The sequence below is a fragment of the Callithrix jacchus genome, chromosome 13, assembly GCF_049354715.1.
Source record: "Callithrix jacchus isolate 240 chromosome 13, calJac240_pri, whole genome shotgun sequence".
Classification (NCBI taxonomy): domain Eukaryota; kingdom Metazoa; phylum Chordata; class Mammalia; order Primates; family Cebidae; genus Callithrix; species Callithrix jacchus.
This window is the reverse complement of record NC_133514.1, coordinates 18302568-18326960: the sequence shown is the minus strand read 5'-3', so window position 1 is coordinate 18326960 and position 24393 is coordinate 18302568. Positions and strand designations below refer to the sequence as shown.

Here is a 24393-nt window from a genome sequence, read left to right as displayed (position 1 = left end):
TGGGTAATTTATAAAGAAAAGAGGTTTAATTGACTCACAGTTCCACATGGCTGGGGAGGCCTCACGAAACTTACAGTCATGGAGGAAGGCGATGGGGAAGCAGGCACCTTCCTCACAAGGTGGCAGGAGGGAGAGAACAGAGTGAAGGAGGAACTGATAAACCTTTAAAACTACCAGATGTCGGGAGAACTTACTCGCTGTCAGGAGAACAGCCTGAGGAAACCACCCCCATAATCCAGTCACCACCACCCAGTTCCCTCCCTTTTCATGTGGTGATTACAAGTCGAGATGAGATTTGGGTGGGGACACAGAGTCAAACCATGTTAAACCACCAACTTGCCCCTAAATAGGGGGGAGTCTTGTGGGACTGACTTTTTAACCTGCGGGGTTGGCCCGACCTCTGACTAGCGTCAGGAGTGGATTGATTTATGGGATACTCATGTGAGGTGGGAGAATTGGTCAAAGTGGGAAAAACCCACACACCTGTTCACAGAAGTATATTGAACTGTTAACATATTGATCAGTATACGCTGAGCCCAGTAGCTCAGGCTTGTAATCCCAAGACTTTGGAGGCCAAGGTGGGCAAATCACAAGGTCAGGAGATCCAGACCATCCTGGCTAACACAGTGAAATCCCATCTCTAATAAAAATACAAAAAATTAGCTGGGCATGGTGGCACATGCCTGTAATCTCCGCTACTTGGGAGGCTGAGGTAGAAGAATAGCTTGAACCTGGGAGGCGGAGGTTGCAGTGAGCCGAGATCACACCACTGCACTCCATCCTGGGCCACAGAGAAAAACTCCGTCCCAATAAATAAATAATAAATATTGATCAGTGCAATTTCTTAATATTTTCTAAGCTAGAACTTTGCCTTTTTGTGTGCGCCTAAAGCACTCAGGGTTCTCAGCAGCAGGGCTGGTACCTCATGTTTCTTAGATCTGTTAATGAGTGGGACCAGTGTTGCTCAGGTGATCAGGCCAACATCAGATGGGTCCGGGCATACTTTTCCTAACACATCCTCTACTGGTTTCCAGGGGTCAGTAGCTGTCAACGTGTGTTCTGGTGTTAATTTCTTTAAATGTTTCATGAAGACCTCGAAACAAATTAAATATAATCTTTAAATGTTGTTTTCTCCCCTGGGCGTGGTGCTGCACGCCCGTCATCCCAGCACTTTGGGAGGCCAAGTACAGGAGTTTGAGACCAGCCTGCCTAACATGATAAAACCCCATCTCCACTAAAAATACAAAAATTAGCCAGACAGGGTGGCACATACCTGTAATCCCAGCTACTCAGGAGGCTGAGGCAGGAGAATCGCTTGAACCCGGGAGGCGGAGGTTACAGTGAGCCCAGATCCCACCATTGCACTCCAGCCTGGGCAACACAGTGGCTCAAGCCTGTAATCCCAGCACTGCGAGAGGCCGAGGTGGGTGGATCACGAGGTCAAGAGATCGAGACCATCCTGGTCAACATGGTGAAACCCCATCTCTACTAAAAATACAAAAAGTTATCTGGGCATGGTGGCGCATGCCTGTAATCCCAGCTACTCAGGAGGCTGAGGCAGGAGAATTGCCTGAACCCAGGAGGTGGAGGTTGCGGTGAGCCGAGATGGTGCCATTGCACTCCAGCCTGGGTAACAAGAGTGAAACTCCATCTCAAAAAAAAAAACAAACCCATCACATTCACAAATACCAGAGTGTAGGGATTCAAAAGAAGCTTTAGGGTAAAAAATTCAAACCACTAAACATACAAAGTAAATACGGTTCATGTAAAGAAAAAAAAATTGACAGATACCTGGGGAAGCTCAAACATTGGGCTTATTTGGCAAATGCTTTCAATCAACCATTGTGCTGGGGTTTTTGTTTTTCTGACAGAGTCTTGCTCTGTGGTTCAGGCTAAAATGAAGTGGCACCATCTGGCCTCACTGCAACCTCCAACTCCAGGGCTCAAGCAATTCTAGTGCCTCAGCCTCCCGAGCAGCTGGGATTACAAGCATGCAGCACAATGCCTGGCTAATTTTTGTATTTTTAGACGAGACCGAGTTTCACCATGTTGGCCAGGCTGATCTCAAACTCCTGACTTCAAGTGATCTGCCCAACTCCACCTCCCAAAGTGATACATTTATGGGCATGAGCTAACACCTTGCCTGAATCAATAGTTTTAAACATGCTCAAATATCTAAAGGCACTGTGTGTGTGTGTGTGTGCGCGTGCGCGCGCGCGTGTGTTTATTGTAGAGGATTCCAGAGGATTAAAACAGTAGCTCGAAGCCCATGGCTTCTAGGGTGAGGCTGAGGTGCCCATGGGCAGGGGTGGAGGGAAATGTTCCAGGGGAACCCAGAGCACCACCTACACCTTTCCTCTGGGGAAACATCCATGCATCTAACACATCGATACATACTTGTATGAAGCTACAGAGAATATCCACAAAGATAGAGGAATTACTAGAAGGTTCCCAGTAGAAATCCTGGGACTGAAAAAATATAATAGCTCAAGTGAAAAATCCAGTGGAGAAATTCCACAGCAGGTTTGATCAGGCAGAAGAAAGAATCCGCTCATTTGAAGGTAGGAGGAAAGAACGGGCCAGCAGCCTGTGCGGTGTGCATGGAGGAGCCGCCTGACAACAGCAGACCTTCCCTTGCTTGTCTTCTCTCCCGCTAGAGAAACGAGTAGATGATCCTATCTTTGAAGAGCGTGTTGGTAATGTTAAACATAAAAGGAAAGCAATTCAGGGTAAAGGCCTTAGGTGTATGTGAATTAATGGCCAAATTAACTATGGAAACTTGCATAAAAGAAGTATGAAGTTTTGTTTGTCTATATTGTTTTTCTTTTTGGCAGTCAGCTCTTAACACAGGCTGTGCTCTTGCTGTGACTCACCTTCCTGCCTTCTCTTCCTTCAGTCTTGCCAAAGAGGCTGAGAAGCTGTTTCCCGCCTCTGACTCCCTGGAATTTAAAGTGACAGACTTTCAGCCAGGCGCGGTGGCTCAAGCCTATAATCCCAGCACTTTGGGAGGCCGAGGCGGGTGGATCACAAGGTCAAGAGATCGAGACCATCCTGGTCAACATGGTGAAACCCTGTCTCTACTAAAGATACAAAAAATTAGCTGGGCATGGTGGTGCATGCCTGTAATCCCAGGTACTCAGGAGGCTGAGGCAGGAGAATTGCCTGAACCCAGGAGGCGGAGATTGCAGTGAGCCAAGATCGCGCCATTGCTCTCCAGCCTGGGTAACAAGAGCAAAACTCTGTCTCAAAAAAATAAATTAATAAAAAATAAAGTGACAGACTTCAATAGAGGACAGCGATGGCACTGCAGGGCCACAGCCTGGTGTCATTCTGGTGGGCACCCGGCCCTGGTTGTGGTGTGAAGAGTGAGCAGGAAAGGTGTCTGTCACTTCCACATCTAGGTGACACAAAAGCTAAACCCTCCAGGCAAGCTGTAAAAGTTGGGGTACTATATGCGTGGCCTAAGCACGTGGCTCCTCGGGGAGAAGCTGGGAGCTGGGAGTTTTCTCCTGATGGCGCAGCAGAGTGCATGCGGTGGTGTTTGTGTGTGAATGTGTCCCAGGTTGTCCTGTACATTTCAGTGTGGATGTTTTCTCAGTTCTCCATGTGTAACAGTCTCTCAACAGGTTTCTGATTTTCTCTCAGATCAAACTGATTCATGCACAGACGTTCATTTGGTGCTTCCACAGAGAGAGGAAAAGTGGAGAGCCTCCTGTAGCACTATCTTGCTGATGACAGAAACTTGGTTTTACACCTAACTCAGCTTCACACATGGACACAGAGGCAGAGCCAGGTGGGGGTAAAGAGACTCTGAGGAATAATTTAACTGGTAGGATGGAGCAAGTGTCACCATCTCAGGGACTATACACAGGACCAAAGGATGGAGCAGGTGTCACCATCTCAGTGACCATACGCAGGACTAAATGAGATGCGTGTGAAATGTACCACACACACTACCCAGTGATATATAAGGCGAGTCTGGAACACAAATTTATATTTTCTAATATCTCATGAAAAAGTAAAAAGAAATAGCTGACATTAACGTTCATGACATTTTATTCAATGCAATATAGCCAAAATTTTCTCATTTCAACATGTAATTAATGCACAATAAACTATTAAAGAACGTTACATTATTTAGTACAGTGAATTCTTGCAATAGGGCCATCAAATTGCTTGTCAAATTCAGGTTCGCTGCAGAGCAAGTGCTCAGTAGTCCATGGGCCAGCGCCTGTCGGGCAGGTCTACACAGCCCCTCAGGAGGCCCTCGGGATGACCAGCTGTTATGTGCCATTTGGCTTGGATATAACGCAAAACCAAAACAAACCAACCAACACCAAACACCTCCAACAATTTCATGTTGTCAGGAAGCTCACTTTAAAAGAACAAGCTTAGCAAACACTGATAAGGCTGATACTCTAGAGGCATCTTCAAGGAAGGCCTCTGGAGAAGGGACAAGGGAGCATCCTACACCGAAGACCCAGCAAAGGCAAAGACCAGGAGGCAGCAGCACCCTGTACCTTCCAGAAGTGCAGGGGACAAAGTGTGGGACGCCCAATGAAAGTGGGAAAGGATGGAAGTGCAAAGACCAGAAAGGCCACCCCCCTCAAAGCTCCACGAACACAACACTCTGAATGTGCTGAAATCTTCACACAATTCTAACTTTGTCTCGTCCAAATCAGTCCGGGAAAAAGACAACACGCGATGCCTTGAGGTGGAAAAGATGGAAACTCCTAGAATGACTACAATTGTAAATTATCCTACCACCAATGGACTACTGTGGAGAAGAGTTTGCTGGAAAGAGGCTAACATGATGACTGACGTTTTTAAGTAAAATAATAGAATGGGACACAAGAACAATGCATTAATGCATCAGCCATTCTAGGTCCCGCTGTCACAGTGTTCAAGAACTGGTATTTCTGAGATGAGTTATGTGCTTAAAGAGGAGCCAAACTACTCAAATAGGGAATCTGTACCCTAAAATGCTGCCCAGGAGCTCAGGGTCACAGAGCACCAGAAGCGAGAGGGGCCGCCCATGCCTGAGTCAGCAACCATTTCACACCCTTCCCAAACACCGTCCACTCTTCCCTCTCAATGCCAAGGCAGATGCTCAGGCAGATGGACACCCACTCTGCCCTGAGCCCAAAGGATGCCCAAGATTCACTCATGTTCAGCTGTACGGGCACTTGACAGAGAAGCTATTCACAGTCTCAGATCTCACCCAGTTCTCACTGTCCTCATCTGCTGTGGACAAGCAGGAAGATGCATTCTCAAGCCTGTCCCAGCAGGACCGGCCAGACACATGGCTTCCTGTAGATCCCACACTCTCCAAAATCCTGGGCATATGTAAACATCTACTTATAAATAAATAAATAGTGCTATATACCTCTAAAATTATCAAATAAGACAGACTGGCCCCTTAAGAAGTTGCCAGCCATCAAACCCTGGTCCAGTCACAGGGCACCGGAGGAGACCTAGAACGCAGTCACTGCCTCCCACAGAGGGAGGATTTCTCCCTCCGTTGCTACTTACATTTCTAGTCATTTTTGACTGCTGTTTGCATCCAGGAAACCCAGGTAAACAGCTGAATAAGTGCATTTCATAAATTTTTTTCATGCTTACATCATTATACAAGAATCACAAAATAGAAAGATGTATGTCAGATACTTTGAAGCAATGCATTGACATATGTCAGATGCTATGAAGATGTACATCAGATACTATGAAGCTCTACTTAACATGGAGAAGCCCTGATAATTCTATCTTAAAGCTCAAAACTTTAAGTCGAACTCTCATAAGTCTAAATGCTCATGACTTACTATGGGGCTACGTATTGATAATCGCATCATAAAGTCAAAAGTATCCCAAACTGAAAATGCAGGTAATAGCCAGAGCATCCAGTTCTAAAGTTAAAAATATGTAAGGCAAACCATCGTGGCTGTGCAGCATCTGTAGTTAGATGGAATTAATGCACACACCAGCAGGGATGGAGCTCACAATACAAGAAATAGAAAACAAGACTTGTCTCAGGATGAAGAACTGTAAGTAATGACATCCTAAAACCACTTTTTCTCTTTTTAAATTGAGACTGAGTTTCACCGTGTTGCCCAGACTGGCCTCGAACTCCTGAGCTCAAGTGATCCACCCGCCTCAGCCTCCCAAAGTAGTGGGATTATAGAGGTAAGCCATCGCTTAATACACAATATTAATATATCACTTAATATACCCCTTAACATGCTGAAAACCACGCTTCATACACAATCATCTAACTCTACAATGCCCAGAAGCTTAAAATTACTCCAAGTGCATTGACAAAGTTGGAGGACATCAAGTCAGCTGCACCATATTGGATAGCAGAGTTTGCTGAGGCATGGGTCAAGCACTGGACTGTTTCTTCAAGGCCGCTTCCCTTTCTAGAAGAAAAGGTAAATGAGGGAAGCTCCGGTTTCTTTCACAGGCAAGACGTAGGAGAGCCTGCATCACCTTCTTCATAGAGAAGCTTTTCGGAGCCACCAGTTGGTCCTGAATTGTTTCCTTCACATGTCCTTTTCCCGGTGTTGCCGAGGCATCCAGCAAGGTGTTGACTGAGAAGAGAGAAGAGGAGACTGAGGGTCTTGATGCTCCAGGGACAATCAGCCCAGGATCGGCATAGGACCCCGCGCTTCCAGCAGTGAATGCTCCAGAAGAGGCCTCTCAGTTATGGGGACAGCAGGTAGAACATTGTCCCTATTCCCTGCCCTCCTGCTGCGTCTCCAGGCACAAAACACTTACTCTCAGTGGGGTTAGCGTCATTCACTGGAACCTGCAACCTTCTCCTCTGATACCCTTCGGCTTCTGCCTGTCCCCATAACACACAGTGGGGAAGGCTGTGATCAGTCAGGAGTCCTGCAGTCCAGTACTGACCCCAACCACCAGCCATCCCTGACACCTGCAGCACCTCCCCTCTTGGGTCGCCATGGAGATGGAGAAAACCCTCTAGTTCTCCACAGCTCTCAGGTTCTATGTGATGGTGGCTCATTGAGACATAAGTGACATGCAGTAAATGCTCACTGTGCAAGTGTTCTGCCCAGCTCTGACTACTGTATACACTGGTGTAATCATCCCCTGATCAAGACATAGAACATTCCCACCACCCCAGGAAGTCCCCTTCTGCCCCATCTAATCAACTCTCACCCACCTTCACAGGACATGATCACTTCCTTACAGAATTTTTACCAGCAGAAGTCTCAGCAGAGGACTATATATGAGGGCACCCAGGAAAACTTAACAAAATGATTTACTCCAAGACTGTAAATGATCTTGGATCATTAATACTGTACCAGATCAATAGGGTAATTAAGTAAAACATCAGTCTCTATGGAGGCTGGAAAGACATTTGGTAAAATTAAGTACCTATTCTGATTTTTTTTCAAAATGTTTTAGAATAGGAGGCTGCAATCTTGACAAGAATTTCTATATGAAACCAAAAGTGAACGCCATTCCTAAGGGTGACATGTTGGAGGCCTTCCCCAGAAATCAAATCAGGACCCAAACCCTGCCTTCCTAAGCACAGCTGAACATTGTTCTGAAAGGTCTGGCCTAGGAAACAAGATGGGAAACAAAAATGAGGCAGGACTCTTGGAAGGGGGCAGACACAATAATCATTATTTTCAATGTCATTTAAAATCCCTAAGCATGGAACTACGGCATTGAAATATAAATGTATGTCTGGAGGAATGTTAAAAACATAGCAGATGCAATAAGTTTCTAATAGAATGACAGGGCTGTCTAACTCATAATGGATACAAAATACTCAACAGCCATGAGAAGAAACACGAATAGCTTCTTCAAAGAGAAACACTAATCACAGCTCAGTTACAATAAAATACTTGACTACAAATGCTACCTTCTTCAATAAGAAAATACTGAATATTTATAGGATGTGAAGCATTTCTAGATTAATTTTTAATTTTAAAGTGAATTGGTTAAAATGCCACTGAGTATTTTTGAGAGGGGAGGATGGAGGGAATCTTATAATTCTAAATTTTATCCGGGTAAAATAATAAATTTTGAAAAAGTATGGAAAAGGTGTTTGCTCTTTTGGATATTAAAAAACACTAGAAGGTTCTGACTGGAACATGCCTAAAAATCATAAGAGCCATCTATGACTAACTTACAGCCAACATCATGCTGAATGGGCAAAAGTTGGAAGCATTCCCCTTGACAACTGGAGCAAGGCAGGGATGCTGACTCTCACCACTCATATTCAACATAGTACTGGTAGTCCTAGCCAGAGCACTCAGGCAAGAGAAAGAAATAAAAGGCATCCAGATATGAAGAAGTCAAACCATCTCTCTTCACAGATGACATGAGTCTATACCTTGAAAACCCTAAAGACTCCATCAAAATTCTCCTGGAACTGATAAATGACTTCAGCAAACTTTCATGATACAAAATCAATGTATAAAAATCAGTAGCATATCTATATACCAATAACGTTCAGGCTGAGGACCAAATAAAGAACACAGTCCCATTAACAATACACAGACACACACACACGCACACACACACACACACACACACACACACAATACCTAGGAATACCTCTACCCAAGGATTTAAAAGATCTCTAGAAGGACAATTACAAAACACTGCTAAAAGAAATCATAGATAACATGAACAAAAGGAAAAACTTTCCGTGCTCATGGATTGGAAGAGTTAAGATAGTTAAAATGGTCAAACTGCCCAAATCCATCTACATATTTAATGCTATTCTTACCAAACTACCCATGTCATTCTCCACAGAATTGGATAAAGGTATTCTTACATTCATGTGGAGTCAACAAAGAGCATGAATAGCCAGAACAATCCTAAGCAAAATGAAAGCTAGAGGCATCACATTACCTAATTTCAAGCTATACTCTAAGCCTACCATAGCCCAAACAACATGATTTATAGTTAATGGAACAGAATAGAGAACGCAGAACTAAAGCTGCACAATCTTGGATTGTGCAGCCATCTAATCTTTGATAATGTAGAAGAAAATAAGCAATGCTGAAAGGACTCCTGATACGGTTTGGCTGCATTCCCGCCTAAATCTCATCCTGAATTGTACCTCCCATAATCCCCACCTGTCATGGGAGGTACCTGGTAGGAAGTAATTGAATTATGTGGATGAGCTTATCCTGTTCTATTCTTGTTTAGTGAATAAGACTCACAAGATCTGATGGTGTTATAAAGAGCAGTTTCCCTGCACATACTCTCTTGTCTGCTGCCATGTAAGATGTGCCTTTCCTCATCCTTCACCTTACACTATGATTGTGAGGCCTCCCCAGCCATGTGGAACTATCAATCCATTAAATCTCTTTTTCCTTATAAATTAGTCTCAGGTATTTCTCCTTGGCAGTATGAAAATGGACTAATACAACTCCCTATTCAATAGATAATGCTGGGATATTTGGCTAGCCACATGCAGGGGAAAGAAAACTAGACTCCTTCTTTTCACCACATACACAAACTAACTGAAGGTGGATTAAATGTTTAAAAGTAAGACCACGAACTATAACAACCCTAGATGAAAACCTAGAAAACACCCTTTCTGGACTTCAGTCTTGGCAAAGAATTTCTGATTAAGCCCTCAAAAGCAATGCACCAAAAACAAAAATTGTCAAGTGGGATTTAATTAAACTAAAGACCTTCTGCACAGCAAAAGAAACTATCACCAAAAATAAACTATCAACAGGCGGGGTGCAGTGGTTCACACCGGTAATCCCAGCACTTTGGGAGGCCAAAGTAGGCAGATCACCTGAGGTGAGGAGTTTGAGACCAGCATGGCCAACATGAAAAAACCCCATTTCTATTAAAAACACAAATATTAGACAGGCATGGTGCCTGCAATCCCAACTGCTAGGGAGGCTGAGGCAGGAGAATCACTTGAACCCGGGAGGTGGAGGTTGCAGTGAGCCCAGATCATGCAGTGAGCTGAGATCACGCCGCTGCACTCTAGTTGGGTGACAGAGCTAGACTCCGCCTCAAGAAAAGAAAGTATCAACAGAATAAACAGACAACCTACCAAATGGAAGAAAATATTTGCAAACAATGCATGTGACAAAGATCTGATATTTAGGAGGTACATGCAACATCGGGTAATCGTGAACATAAAGATGGCAAAAATAGACAATGGTGACCATTAGGCGGGGGAGGGAGGGAGAGGACGAGGGGATGAAAACTGTTGGGTACTATGCCCACTATGACAGCACCTTTCTGAAGTATGGTAGATGTGTAGCTATGCATTTACCACTTTCAAAAAATGTGCAGGCTAGGCACAGTGGCTCACGCCTGTAATTCCAGCACTTTGGGAGGCCGAGGAGGGTGGATCACTAGGTCAAGAGATCGAGACCATCCTGGTCAACATGGTGAAACCCCGTCTCTACTAAAAATACAAAAAATTAGCTGGGCATGGTGGCACGTGCCTGTAATCCCAGCTACTCAGGAGGCTGAAGCAGGAGAATTTCCTGAACCCAGGAGGCGGAGGTTGCGGTGAGCTGAGATAGCGTCATTGCACTCCAGTCTGGGCAACAAGAGCGAAACTCCTTCTCAAAAAAAAAAAAGTGCTGACAATACAAGCATGAGCCGCCATGCCATAACACACCATGCCCAGTCTACTGTTTGTTTGTTTTTTAACAATAAAGTAAAATAACAAAATAAAATCCAACCTCTTCTACATGTCATCCATGCTGGCCCACCTGACCTGTCTGCTGTCCACTCACTACAGTGGCCCTGTCTTTGCTCAGTATCCCCCAGCCCCTGCACCCTGGGCCTCTCATTCCTGGGGAGGCTCCTCAGGAGCACTATTTCTGGCTCTCTGCTACGCTAGCCCTGTCCAGCTTTGAATATTGACCCACAACACCAACCCTGAGAGGCCCCACCAACCTCGTCTCCGTCTCACTCATCACTTAATTATTCTTCATGGTTTGTATCTGGAATTTCTAATTGTTATGTTGATTTCTGTGTCATAATACTACCCCAGAAAAAAGGTTCCATGAAGACAGGACCTCTTATAACCACCATTAGCATGGTGCCTAACTCACAGAAATCATCCAACCTATCCCTATGGAATAAAAAACAAGAGAGTGCAGGAAACAGAAGTCTGGATGCACACAGAGACAAGGGCATGATAAGATGCGCTATCAGTCTTAGATTGTGCCCTCCAGCTAGCACTATAGACCCAGCATCCTGGCCCACCTCCACAGACTCTGTCTCCAGGTCTGCCCTAGTGCCAGGTCAGTCCCCATAAACTCATGCTCCAGGCCCTTCCCTGTGGAGCTAGTGATGGAACCCATCACAGCACCTGGCTGACATCTGCAAACATAAGTTCAAGGCCCACTCCAGTGCCAGTTCAGCCCCCAGGGACACAGGCCTCAAGTCACCTCTCTGGATACAGCCTCTGACCACCCTTGAACCACACCACATGGCCTGCCCAGAATCTGTGAACAGGCTGCCTGGTGAAGGGCGTTCCATGACAAAGCCAGTCTGTAAAGACTGGACTAAGTCCCTGCTGCATCGAAGCACACATTCCAACACATTGCCAGAGGCTGCTGAGCAATCAGGGAACCATGACAGCACCAAAGGAACAAAATAAAGCACAGGTAACTACCCTAAACTAATAGAGATTTACAAAAGCCTGACCAAGAATTGAAAATATGCATCTTAGAGAAGCTCAGTCAGCTACTAGATAATACAGATAGACAACTACGTGAAGTCGGAAAAACAATACATGAGCAAAATGAGAAGTTTAATATATATACAGACACCATACTAAAGAACCAAGCAGAAATTCTAAAAGTCAACAACAGAATATCTGAACTAAAAACCTCCACAGAGAACGTCAGCAACAGAGTTGATTAAGCAGAAGAAAGAAACAGTGAGCTTCAAACAAATCATTTGAAAATAACAAGTCACAGGAAGAAAAAGAAAATAACGAAAAAGAAGGAAGAAAGCCAATAGTAGCAATGGTTGCCATGGAGCAAAACAATATATGCATTATGGTGGGCCAAGAAGCATCAGAGAAAGTCGAAGGAACAGAATGTGTAATTCTGGGAGAAATAATAAAAGATAATGTCCCAAATCTGGATAGAAATGGACGTCCATAGTCATGAAGCCCATAAAACCACAAACAGATTAAATATGAAGAGATCTTCACCAAGACAAATCAGAAACAAATTCACAAAAATCCAAGGCAAAGAGAATTCTGAAAGCAGCTAGAGAAAAAGAAGGTACAAAGGAACCTCTATAAAACTACTGAAGGCTCAGTGGAAAACCTGCAGGCCAGGAGACAGTGGGACCATACAAAGTATAGAAAGGAAATAAACCCTTGCCAACCAAAAATACCATACCTGGCAAGTCTGTACTTTACAAATGAAAGAGCTGGCTTGGTGCAGCAGCTCACGCCTGTATTCATAGCACTTAGGGAGGCCAAGGTGGGAGGATCACGAGGTCAGGAGTTCGAGACCAGCCTGACCAACATGGTGAATCCCCACCTCTACTAAAAATGCAAAAATTACCTGGGCATGGTGTTACATGCCTGTAATCCTAGCTACTCAGGAAGCTGAGGCAGGAGAATCGCTTGAACCTGGGAGGCAAAGGCTGCAGTGAGCTGAGATCGTACCACTGCACTCCAGCCTGGGTGACAGAGACTTTGTCTCAAGAAAAAAAGAAAAAAGAAATGAAAGAGCAGTAAAGACTTTATTGGACAAAGAAAACCTCATTAGCATTTCTTGCCTTATAATCTGAAAGAAGAGAACACTAACTAGATACATGAAACCATGTAAAATATAAAAGTGTGGTTAAAGTAAGTACATGGTCAAGTTCAAAATATTCTAATACAATCAAAATTGTGTATAAATTACTTATATCATTAGTACAAAGGTTTAAAAACAAAAATATTTTAAAATCATAGTAAAAACAATTTGTTACCAAATATGAAACACAAAAAGATGTAAATAATGATGTCAAAAACATAAAATAAGGCAGGGATGGAAAAGTGTCGAGTTTTTTTTTTTGTTTTGTTTTGTTTTTTTGAGACAGAGTTTCGCTCTTGTTGCCCAGGCTGGAGTGCAATGGCGCGATCTCGGCTCACCGCAACCTCCGCCTCCTGGGTTCAGGCAATTCTCCTACCTCAACCTCCTAAGTAGCTGGGATTACAGGCACACGCCACCATGCCCAGCTAATTTTTTGTATCTTTAGTAGAGACGGGGTTTCACCATGTTGACCAGGATGGTCTCGATATCTTGACCTCATGATCCACCCACCTCGGCCTCCCAAAGTGTCGAATTTTTTTAATGTCATCAAACGTTAAGTTGTTATCAGTGCAAAATAAAGTTAAACATGAAATCAACATACAAATTCAGTAGTGTTTTTATACACTAACAAGTAGCTATCTGAAAAACCCCATTTGTAATGGCCACAAAAAAATGCTTAGAAATAAGCATTTTTATTCAAGCATTTATTAAGCATTTTATTCAAGCAAGGTGGTAGCTGGGTTTCTTTCTGATTTGGTCTTGAGGTTTCTCTGTGTACAGTGACCGCAAACTCTAGCTTTGCCCTGATGGGGATCCAGAGGATTTCATCATGGACGTTCACAAGAAACTTGTTTACCCCACTGGACTGTCTAATGCCTAATTAGGTATTCATCTTATAGGTGCCCCTTCCACAAGAAAATTAGTTTTTCTGGCAGATGACTCTGTGGTTCTTGTCTGACCTATGTCGTTTAAAGTTATACCTACTCTTTAGGAGATAGTCACTCTTTAAAGAGAGCCAAGATTGGGAAAGATGTTAGGTTCAGGTGTGTCAGGGAAAACAGAGAGAAAGCAACACAACAAAACACAGGAAACATAGCAGTTGTGTATTACTTACAGATTCCAGAGAGAAGAGGACAGCACACTTTGCAGCACTTAGAGGAAGTGGGAAGCCATTCAGTCCAACCACACTAACCGATGTGTGGGAGGCAAAGATAGAGAGAGAGGATCCGTGGGACTGTGCCTTTATAAAGGTCATGGGCATTATAGCACAGCCTTTCCCACAGGGATTGTGGAAGACAACACCTGCCAAGAAGGTTCACACTGCTCTGTTGTGAAACCATTAGGTTTTACTATAGTCAGCTGCTGTGGGATGTGTTGGGTTTTGGGTGATGGAGATGAAGAATAAATTTACCAAAAACAACTGAACATGGAAAGGAATTATTAATTGGACAAAAGAGGCTGTGGTATGATTGTTTTTTTTTTTTTTAAATGGGGTTTCACTGTGTTGAACTCCGGACCTCAGGGGATCCGCCCGCCTTGGCCTCCAAAGTGCTCAGATTACAGGCATGAGCCACCATGCCTGGCCTTTTTTTCTTTTTTTATGATTGGGTTTTAAACAACTTACATCAGGCCTAAAAATGATGTCGGTGCAGCAACTGTTTTAAATAAATTTATGACGGAGCCAAAAGATCTCAAAATTGTGAAATGTTGATGAAAGAATAAATGGAAAGAGAGTACATGTTCATGGGTTAGAAAATTCAATATTGTTTAACCGTCCCTAGTACAATTAAACAATACTGATCTATAGATTCAATGCAATGCCTATTAAAATTCCAGCGACATTTTCCACCAAAATAGAGAAAACAGTTCTAAAATTTGTATGGAACCATAAAAGACCTCAAATAGCCAAAGTGCTCTTAAGCAAAACAAACAAAAGAACAAAGATAGAGGCATCATACTACCTGACTTTAAAATATATTACAAAGGTACAGTAATAAAAACTGAATGATCATAGTATAAGCAAAGATAAATAAACTGATGGAAATAAATAATAAACACAGATATAAATCAATGCATTTACAGTAGACTGATTGTGACAAAGATACCAAGAATACAAATGGAAAAAAGACAGTCTCTTCAATATATGATATAGAGAAAAGTAGTATTGACATACAGAAGAGTGAAATAAGACCCTTATCTCACATCGTATGTAAAAATCAACTCAAAATAAACTAAAGATTAAACATAAGCCCTGAAATTGTAAAACTACTAGAAGAAAACATAGGGAAAAATCTTCATGACATTGGTCTGGGCAATGATTTCTTGGCTATGACCCCGAAACAGGCAACAAAAGCAAAAATAGGTGAGATTACAACAGACTAAAAAGGTTCTGCACAAAAAAGGAAACAATGAAGAGAGTGAAGAAACAACTACAGGATGAGAGATCAACATCCAAAAGATCCAAGATTTTGGTTAATATCCAAAATACACAGAAACTCAAGCATCTCAACGGCAGGCAATCAAATAATCCAGTTAAAATGGACACAGGGGCAAGGGGCCTGAATAGATATTTTTCAAAAGGAGACATCGAAGTGGCCAATGGATACATTAAAAAGTGCTCAACATCACTAATCAGGGAAATGCAAATCAAAACCAGAAATATCACTTCACACCTGTAAGAATGGCTCTACCAAAAAGACAAAAGATAACAAGTATTGATGATGATGGGGAGGAAAAGGAATGCTGGTTCACTGTCAGTGGGAATGGAAATTAGTACAGCCATCATGGAAAACAGGATGGAGGTTCCTCAAGAAACAAAAAAGAGAAAAACCATATGATCTAACAATCCCACTACTGGGTGTACATCCAACGGAAATGACATCAGTGTGTTGAAGAGATACCTTCCCTCTCATGTGCACTGGAGCATTATTTACAATGGTCAAGACAGGGAATCAACCTAAGAGTCCATCAATGGATAAAAAGGTAAAGAAAATGTGATACACAGACACAATGGGATACGATTTGGCCTTAACAAAGAAGGAAATTCTGTCATTTGTGACAGCATGGATAAACATGGAGGATACTGCACTAAATGAGATAAGCCAAGCACAAAAGACAAACACCTCACCATCTCACACATGTGGAATCTGAAAAAGTTGATCTCAAAGAGGTAGAGAGTAGAATGGTGATTACCAGGGCTGGAGTTGGATGATGGGTTGGGGAGATGTTGGTCAAAGGATACAAAATTTCAGTTAGACAGGGGAAGAAATTCAAGAGATGTCTTGTGGGGCATGGTGACTACAGTTAATAGAGTAATGCGCTGTACAGTCCTTCCTTCTGCTCACAGGGAATATACTCCATGGAGCAAACTCTGCACATACCCAAGTACCTGAAATAAATTGGGATAGTACTGCAGATAAGTCAGGCACATATGCTTTAAATCATCTCTAGATGACTTGGAATACTAATACAAAAGACATGTCATGTAAATAAGTGCTATACTGCATTGCCTTTTATCTACTTTTATTGATGGATTGTCATTTTTATTTGTTTCTACATATTTTGGTATGTGGCTTTCTGCAACCACGATGCAGAAACCACAGAGGAGAGGCACGAAACCCATAGATAAACGGGCAAAGAGGGCTTATCCCAGGGCTCTGCAGCCATACAGCTGAAAATTACTAAGAACAGATTTTAAGTGTTCTTACCACAAATATGTGATAAATATGTGAATTTGCTTGATTTAGGCATTCCACAATACATACATATTTCAAAACATCATAGTGTATACCATAAATATATACAATGTTTATCTGTTAATTAAAAATAAAACAATTTTTTAAAATAAGTGCACCTGCTGGACACTCCTCCTCCTTGAGGCTGTGCCTCTGTTGCTGTGGGGTCACTGTCAGCTGGGGAACTTCATCCTGACGGTCTCTGAGACAGTCAACTTGGCCCTGTGGGGACAAAGCAGAGATAGGTGTGAATGGCTTTCAGACCTCACTTCTCCCAGGCTCCGTCTCACATTCTCTTTACCCCAAGTGACAAAAGCCATCAGAGCTTAGACCTTTTTTCCAGCTCCAAACCTTCATTCTTTTGCATCCGTGTTTGTCCCGTGGCCTGTTAGGGCAGCTATTTCCTATAAAGAAAATTACGTCTGTATCCTTTCCTCATATTATAACATAAAATACCTTTATGCCAGAAAATGTGAGCCAGAAGAGTTATTTCTGTTTTTTTGATCAAATCTTGCTATGTTGCCCAGGCTGGAATGCAGCGGCTATTTGCAGGTATAGCGACTATTCACAGATCAGAGTCCACTACAGCCTGGAACTTCTGGCCTCAAGTGATCTCTTGCCTCAGGCCCCCCAGTAACATGGATAACAGGCACATGCCACTGTTGGCAAGAAAAGACTTTATATGATTTTTTTTAATCCACATATGAGACCTTCAAGCAGAAATAGCATTTAACGCATTTAGTTTGACCAAGTGTTTAATTGACCAGTGGGTGAATTTTGTCTCTCACACACACACAAACACACAGACACACACATAAACATACACATTTTTACAAATGAAGGCTATAATATTTATAACCTTAATGAAAGTCAGGATGTAGCATCAAACATTGTCATTAATTTCTGCTTTACGAAGGACTTTGACAAGCTGTTCCCACTAAATAGCAAAGTGTCACAGAAAAAGATGAAACAGTAATTCAGGGATTCTTGCCTTGATCTCGTTATAAACGGCAACTAGAAGACAGCTGGAGAAATCGGAATAGAGGCTGCGTATTAGATAGTGATAATGTGTTGACATTAATTTCCTTGTTTGTAGAAAGTACACACTAAAGAATTCAACAATGGCATTCATCATGTCAACAGCCAATATTCAAATGGCTTTTTTGTATATTTCTTGTAACTTTTCTTTAACTTGGGAGCGTTTTAAAGCATAAAATTAATTTAATTGTAAACTTAAATTTAGTTACATTTAATCTAATTTTGCTCCTGAGCAAAAACAAAATGGTTACAATAAAAGCTACTTATGGGCTCAGTTCAACTGCCTGGATCTAAACAAGACAAAAAAGACAAAATGTAGCATTCTTCCACATCAAGGCCTGTCAAGTAGTTGTTGACAGTGAAGCTAAGGCATGTTTCCCAAATCCTTCCTTCTCCGGCTGGGCTCCCTCTAGGCTCAGGCAATGTCTCCATCTCGTTTCTCTGCTTTCACAGTCTTACTCCCTCTCGTCCAAGGAAGCGTTTATTAGATTGGTTCCCCCCATTTTCTGAAGACCAACTTCTCATTTTGTCGATTCCTTTTTTTTTCTTAAATGTCTTTCTTTGAGACGGGGTCTCCCTCTGTCATCCTGTTGAAGCGTAGTGGTGTAATCTCTGCTCACTACAACCTCTTCCACATTCCATTTCGTCAGTTCTTTTTGTGGTTTTTATTCTGTTTCCTTGATTATGTTCCTCCTTATTACTTTGGTTTAAATTTACACTTTTATTTTCTAATTGATTAATGTACAGCTTCTGGCCATAGATTTCACATTTTTTCTTTGACAGCTTTAATGAGACACAATTTGCATAATTATTATGATTATTCATATTTCACCCATTTAAAGTCTACATTTCCATAGTTTTTAATATACTCACAGCTATGCAATCATCACTATAAACAATCTCACAATATTTTCATCACTCCAAAAGGGAACTGCATATCCTTCAGTGGTAACTCCATCTCCCCAACCCCAGTTCTTCATAGAAACACTGAAAGCTGGATATTTCACCCCAGCACTGTCAGCCACTTCCCACCAGTTTTGTGTTTTACTGTCATTATGATTGTTATTATTATTTTGAGATGGAGTCTCGCTCTGTAGCCCAGGCTGGAGTGCAGTGACGTGATCTCAGCTCACTGCGACCTCTGCCTCCCAGGTCCTAGTTCAAGCAATTCTCCTGCCTCAGCCTCTCGAGTAGCTGGGATTACAGGCACGTAGCACCATAGCCAGCTAATTTTTGTACTTTTAGTACTGACGGGGTTTCACCATGTTGGCCGGGCTGGTCTTGAACTCCTGACCTTGTGATCTATCTGCCTGCCTTGGCTTCCCATAGTGCTGGGATTGCAGGCATGAGACACTGTGCCCAGCGTTTTTCTTTGTTTCTTTTTCTTTTTAATTGAGGTGGAGCCTCCCTCTGTTGCCAGGCTGGAGTGCAGTGGTGTGATCTAGGCACACTGCAACCTCTGCCTCCCGGGTTGAAGCAGTTCTCTGCTTCAGCTTCCAGAGTAGCTGGGATTCGAGGTGTCTGCCACCACACCTGTCTAATTTTTTTTTTTTTTTTTTGGTATTTTTAGTAGAGGCAGGATTTCACCATCTGGGCCAGGCTGATCTTGGACTCCGGACTTCATGATCCACCTGCCTCGGCCTTCCAAAGTGCTGGGATTTCAGAAGTGAGCCACTGCGCCCGGCCATCATTATTATTTATTTTGAAATATTTTACCTTCCCTTTTGGTTCCTTCTGTGAACCACAGATCTTTTAGAAATGTGTTCAGCCAGGTGCAGCAACTCATGCCTCTAATCCCAACACTTTGGGAGGCCGAGGTGGGTGGATAACGAGATCAGGAATTTGAGACCAGCCTGGTCAACTTAGAGAAACCCCGTCTCTGCTAAAAATACAAGAAAAACGAGCCGGATGTGGTGGTGGGCAGCTGGAATCCCAGCTACTTGGAAGGCTGAGGCAGGAGAATCATGTGGACCTGAGACGCGGAGGTTGCAGTGAGCCGAGATCGTGCCACTGCACTACAGGCTGGGTGACAGAATGAGAGTCTGTCTCAAAAACAGAAAGAGAAAGAAAGAAAAAAATGAGATCCAAAAGGTTTTTTACATCCACATAACCCTCTGTATTGCCTTTAAGGTCTTTTGATAATCACTTTGGTTAAATGAGTGTGGAAAGTAAAAGTTCCTCTTCGAAGTTTCCTTTCTTGTTAAAGAATAAATGTCCTAATAACTCTTTGTTAAGCCTCATCCTATGTAGCTATTAGACATGCTTTTTGGCACGTAGCACATTCTATGTATGCTTATCGGCACGTAGTACATTCTTTGTCTTTGTACTTTAACCAACATATCTGTGTTGGATGCGCTCACAGGCATGTCCCAGCTTGCCATTGTTTTTACCTGTTTAAAAAAGTTGTTTTTTTTTTTTAAAGATGGAATCTCCCTCTGTCACCCAAGATTGCATCACTGCAGTCCAGCCTGGTGACAGAGCAAGACTCCATCTCAGAAATAATATGTGTGTGTGTGTGTGTGTGTGTGTGTATGTGTGTATCTGTGTGTGTGTCTGCGCTTTTCTCCCATGCACCTGTCTTATGTCAATTTAATTCTCAGATTCAGCAAAAAAAGAAAACAAAACACAAATCCCAACTTTAAAGAGAAGCTTAGCTTCCCTCCATCACTCTCAATGGGAACTGTACCCACACAACATCTTCCAGGCCAACAATAGCACATCCTGTGGCCTCCCTCCAACACGGCCTCTCTGGAGGACGGGAGGCAAGGGTGGTGAGACCTCAGGCCTCCCGCATGCTACCTCCTATTAGTGATATGATCCCTGCTGTCACCTCTCCCACCACACTGTGGGCTCCAGGGAGCAGGATTCACATGGGGCTCGTTTGTCCTCTCTGGCTCCAAAAGACTCCAGGCACAGGTGTTCTCAGAGTAAAGGGCTCACTGTCCACTTCCTGTGTGAAGCCTTTCCCCTCAAGCCCATGAGGTGAGTGCAGTCATGGTCTCAGTCACTGCCTAAGGACAGGCCCCAGGCTGCAGGACAGGGAGGGGACCCTAAAGGGCCCTGTGGACTCTGCTGAGGAACCATAGTAACTCCCAGAGGGCCAAGTGCAGGGCAGAGATCTGCGCTGAGAAGCAGCTGCTCAGAGAACGCTAGCCCTGCAGAAGCACACATATGGCTGCTATTATACAGAAGGTGAGGCCAAAAATGCTGGAGACATTGCTCCTGAACCTCATTTTTGCCACTTGTAAAACAGAGAAAACAACCTGCCCTCCTCTCCCTGGGTTATTGGGAAAATCCACCACATGAAGATGTACAGTCTCTGACTGGGAGCAGGACACCAGCTGTCCAACAGCACAGGCTTGATGCAGGGCACTGTCCCCACTGTCCCCATCTCCAACCTGGAAGCTAGAGCCTCGCTGCCCTGCCACTCCTGGATACAGGACAGAGGACTAGGACTAGGAATGTGGCCCCTCCATAGAGGCTGGGTGAGCAGCCATCTGCAGCCATGTAGATGGAGACCCTTCCTGCTCATTCCTCAAACTGCAGCCAGGGTCGGGTGCCTACTGGAAGGACAACTGGAAGCGAGGCAGGTAAACCAGGCTGTGGCCCTGCAGTGCCATCACTGTCCTCACTTGAAGTCTGGCTCCACTGTTCCTCCATGGCCCCTCCCCATGGCGTTCCACCCCAGTCTTCAGAAGCTTCTGCCCAAGCTCAGGGAGCCCATACCGAGGTGCAGGTAGGAGCAGGTGTAGCCTCTGCTGGGTGGAGGACACATGCCCTGAGGATCCAGTCCAGAGTGACTGACACCAGCCCTGAGGATACGATTTGTCCTCCGACACCTGCAAACACAGCCCCCTGAGGTTTACACAGGGCTGCTGAAGATTTTTATCTCCTCTTCATTTTACAGGCAGGAGCTGGGGCCACACCAGACTCACAGACCTGGAGGGAAGCACGGCAGGGTCCAGCTGTTCCCAGCCTCCAATTCCAGGAGGCACTGACAGCCTGAGAGTCTGGGATTCTGAGCCATCAGAACTTCCCAATTCCTACTTAGAAAGAGAGGCAGGGTGGAAGGACCTGACCCAGAAACTGGGCTAAACCAGCATTGACAGAGCCAGGACCTGAGTCAGGAACTGAGCTCAGCTCCAGGTTCATCTGATGTTATCCTGACAGCCTCAGGCCATAGACCTTATCTCCATTCACAGGCATGGCAGGTGGCAGGGACAGGTCACCCACACATTCTCTCTTCAGGACCACTGTCCTTCCTGACACAGCCATTCCTCAAGCCGCCTTCAAGGAAGGTCCACCCACTGCAAACTATTTTAGAAGTCAGTTGTTGGCTGGGCATGTTGGCTCATGCTTGTAATCCCAGAACTTTGGGAGGCTGAGATGGGTGGATCACCTGAGATTGGGAGTTTGAGACCAGCCTGACCAACATGGTGAAACCCTGTCTCTACTAAAAATGTAAAAATTAGCCAGGCATGGTGGTGTGTGCTTCTATCCCAGCTACGTGGGAGGCTGAGGCAGGAGTAGCGCTTGAACCTGGGAGGCAGTGGTTGCAATGGGCCGAGATCACACCATTGCACCGCAGCCTGGGCAAGAAGAGTGAAACTCTGTCTCAAAAAAAAAAAAAAAAAGAAAGAAAGAAAGAAAAAAGAGATGTCAGTTGTGCAGTTTTTGAGAGGTGAAAATGTTACCGCTTTTCTGAATTTAGCATTAATTTGTTGAAAGAAAACATGCAAACTCTCATCGTTTCTGTAACCTTGTTTTGCCCTTCCGTCTTTTTTTTTTTTTTTTTTTCTGCTGATATCATATAAGGACCCTTAGAAAGCGCTGTTGGCAAAAACCTCTATCACTCCGAAAAAGTCCTGGATATCTGCACATTTCATTTATAAAATGCCCTTATTGTGTACACCAATACCAATCTCAGTTTCCAAAGACAACTCACAATGAAAACATTACACCTTTTATGCTGAAGGAAGGGGCCAGCCCCTGGTCCCCTGTGGGAAGCAGAGGGGACACAAGGGTAGCAGAGCAAGACACTAATTGCAAGCAAGTTGGTTAAGTGCTTTCTGCCACTTTCAGGACAGAGGAAAAGAAAGTTGCAAAAGACAGCATTGGAAAGCCTTTTCACTGACTGTTAACCCCATCACCAAGAAAAACGTTTAACAATATAAACATAGCGTCGGCTGGGCACAGTGGTTCAGGCTTGTAATCCCAGCACTTCGAGAGGCTGAGGCGGGAGGATCACGAGGTCAAGAGTTGGAGACCATGCTGGCCAACATGGTGAAACCCCGTCGCTACTAAAAATAAAAAAATTAGCTGGCTGTGGTGGTGGGTGCCAGTAGTCCCAGCTACTTGGGAGGCTGAGGCAGAGAATCGCTTGCACCCGAGAGGCGGAGATTGCAGTGAGCCGACATTGCGCCATTGTACTCCAACCTGGGTGACCAAGCCAGACTCCCTCTCAAAAAAAAAATTATATATATATATACATGTATATATACGTATTATATATGCATATATACATATATATATAGAGAGAGAGAGAGAGAATTTTATAAATACACACACACATATATATAGATATAAAATGGTTAATTTTGTTAACTACAGAAAGAGTCAGGATCTCTGTGGCTTCCTGAGGTTTCACTGAGACGTTTCCATCTTGACTCCACCCCTCCGTTGATTCTCGAACTTACTACGGGGCAGCTCAGCGTGGTCCTTGCCGCACGGGACAACCAGGCGGAGCGCGACTCTGTCGCGGCAGTGTCGCTCCAGCCCAGCCCGGGGACCCAGTTCTTCCCAGACTCCGACGACGGGTTCGTCCTGCCAGGCGTCCCCGCCGCGTCCCCTTCCCCCTCTCCCCTTCCCTCCTCGCGGCCCGCTCAGGGCGCGCTCTTCCCCAGCCAGGGATCGCGGCGGGCACTCACCGGCAGCAGAACTACAACGACGAAGACGAACAGAAGGGTCTTGGGCCCCGGAGCCATGACCCAGTTCCCGACGCCGTCCTAGGTCCTGGGTCCTGGGTCCTGGGTCCTGGGTCCTGGGTCCTGGGTCCTGGGTCGTGCCCTGCTCAAGCCGTCGAGGCAGTCGGGACGCTCTGTCCCCGAAGTTCCACGAGAAGGAGGAGGAAGGAGGTTTCACCACCTGAACGTTGTGTCAGAAGCCCCAGAATCAATCAGAAATCCTCCGGAAATCCTTCCCGTAGTTCGTACGCGCAGAGAACTTCCCACACCTGTTCCGCGTCCGCCTTTATGACCTGGGGTGGGGGAGAGGAGGGCATGGTTCCTTGTAGTCACTCCGCGCAGTCCTGGGAGGGGTGGGTTTGTAGGCCCACGGAAAGTAATTCTGGCCGGCTGCGGGTCTGTGGTTTGATTCCGGGTCCTACCCCGGCTATGAACAGCACAAGGCAAGGAGCGGAGGAGCCTGCTCCCTCCCCGAGACGACTCTCTCTCCTCTTAAACCCTGAGCTCCCTCCTGGCTTAAGCACATCTGTCTACTTACTGCGGCTCCCACTCCCCGCTGCCTCCAGCCTCCTTGCTGCTCCCACCCAGCTCCAAGCTTCTCTGGCAGGGACTTGGCACCCCTCAGTAGCAGATGCCTGGCACCAAGGAGGGGCCCAGTGAACGGATGAGTGGGCAGAATGAAGGATACACAGGTCATGACAGGCACCTGCAGAGGCTGAGGAGTGGGTAGGAGGGAGAGGAACCCCAGGGCATCCCTAGCCTCAGCCTGGCACCCATTGCATGGTCAAGGCACAGACACTCCCAGATCGACCTTGAGGGCTCTAGTATGGGGACAGGGGAACCAGGGGAGTGGCTTCCACAACCTGTTCCCAAGTCTAG

At 44.6% G+C, this 24393-nt stretch overlaps 1 protein-coding gene across 2 annotated transcripts; it reads right to left on the bottom strand.

The window, feature by feature from the left end:
* Positions 1 to 3984: 3984 nt before the first annotated feature.
* LOC144578934 (uncharacterized) lies at positions 3985 to 23754 on the bottom strand. Of its 2 annotated transcripts, none has more exons than XR_013525507.1 (3): positions 23248 to 23389; positions 16633 to 16735; positions 3985 to 6584 (listed from the first exon to the last, which is right to left on the bottom strand). XR_013525507.1 is itself a non-coding variant. In XM_078347240.1 (3 exons), exons 1-3 carry the CDS (start codon positions 23533 to 23535, stop codon positions 6376 to 6378), a joined length of 369 nt encoding a protein of 122 aa, XP_078203366.1. In that variant the 5' UTR covers positions 23536 to 23754; the 3' UTR covers positions 3985 to 6375. The 2 variants fall into 2 exon arrangements, 1 of the variants encoding a protein (XP_078203366.1); XM_078347240.1 differs by lacking the exon at positions 23248 to 23389 and adding an exon at positions 23479 to 23754.
* Positions 23755 to 24393: the final 639 nt, after the last annotated feature.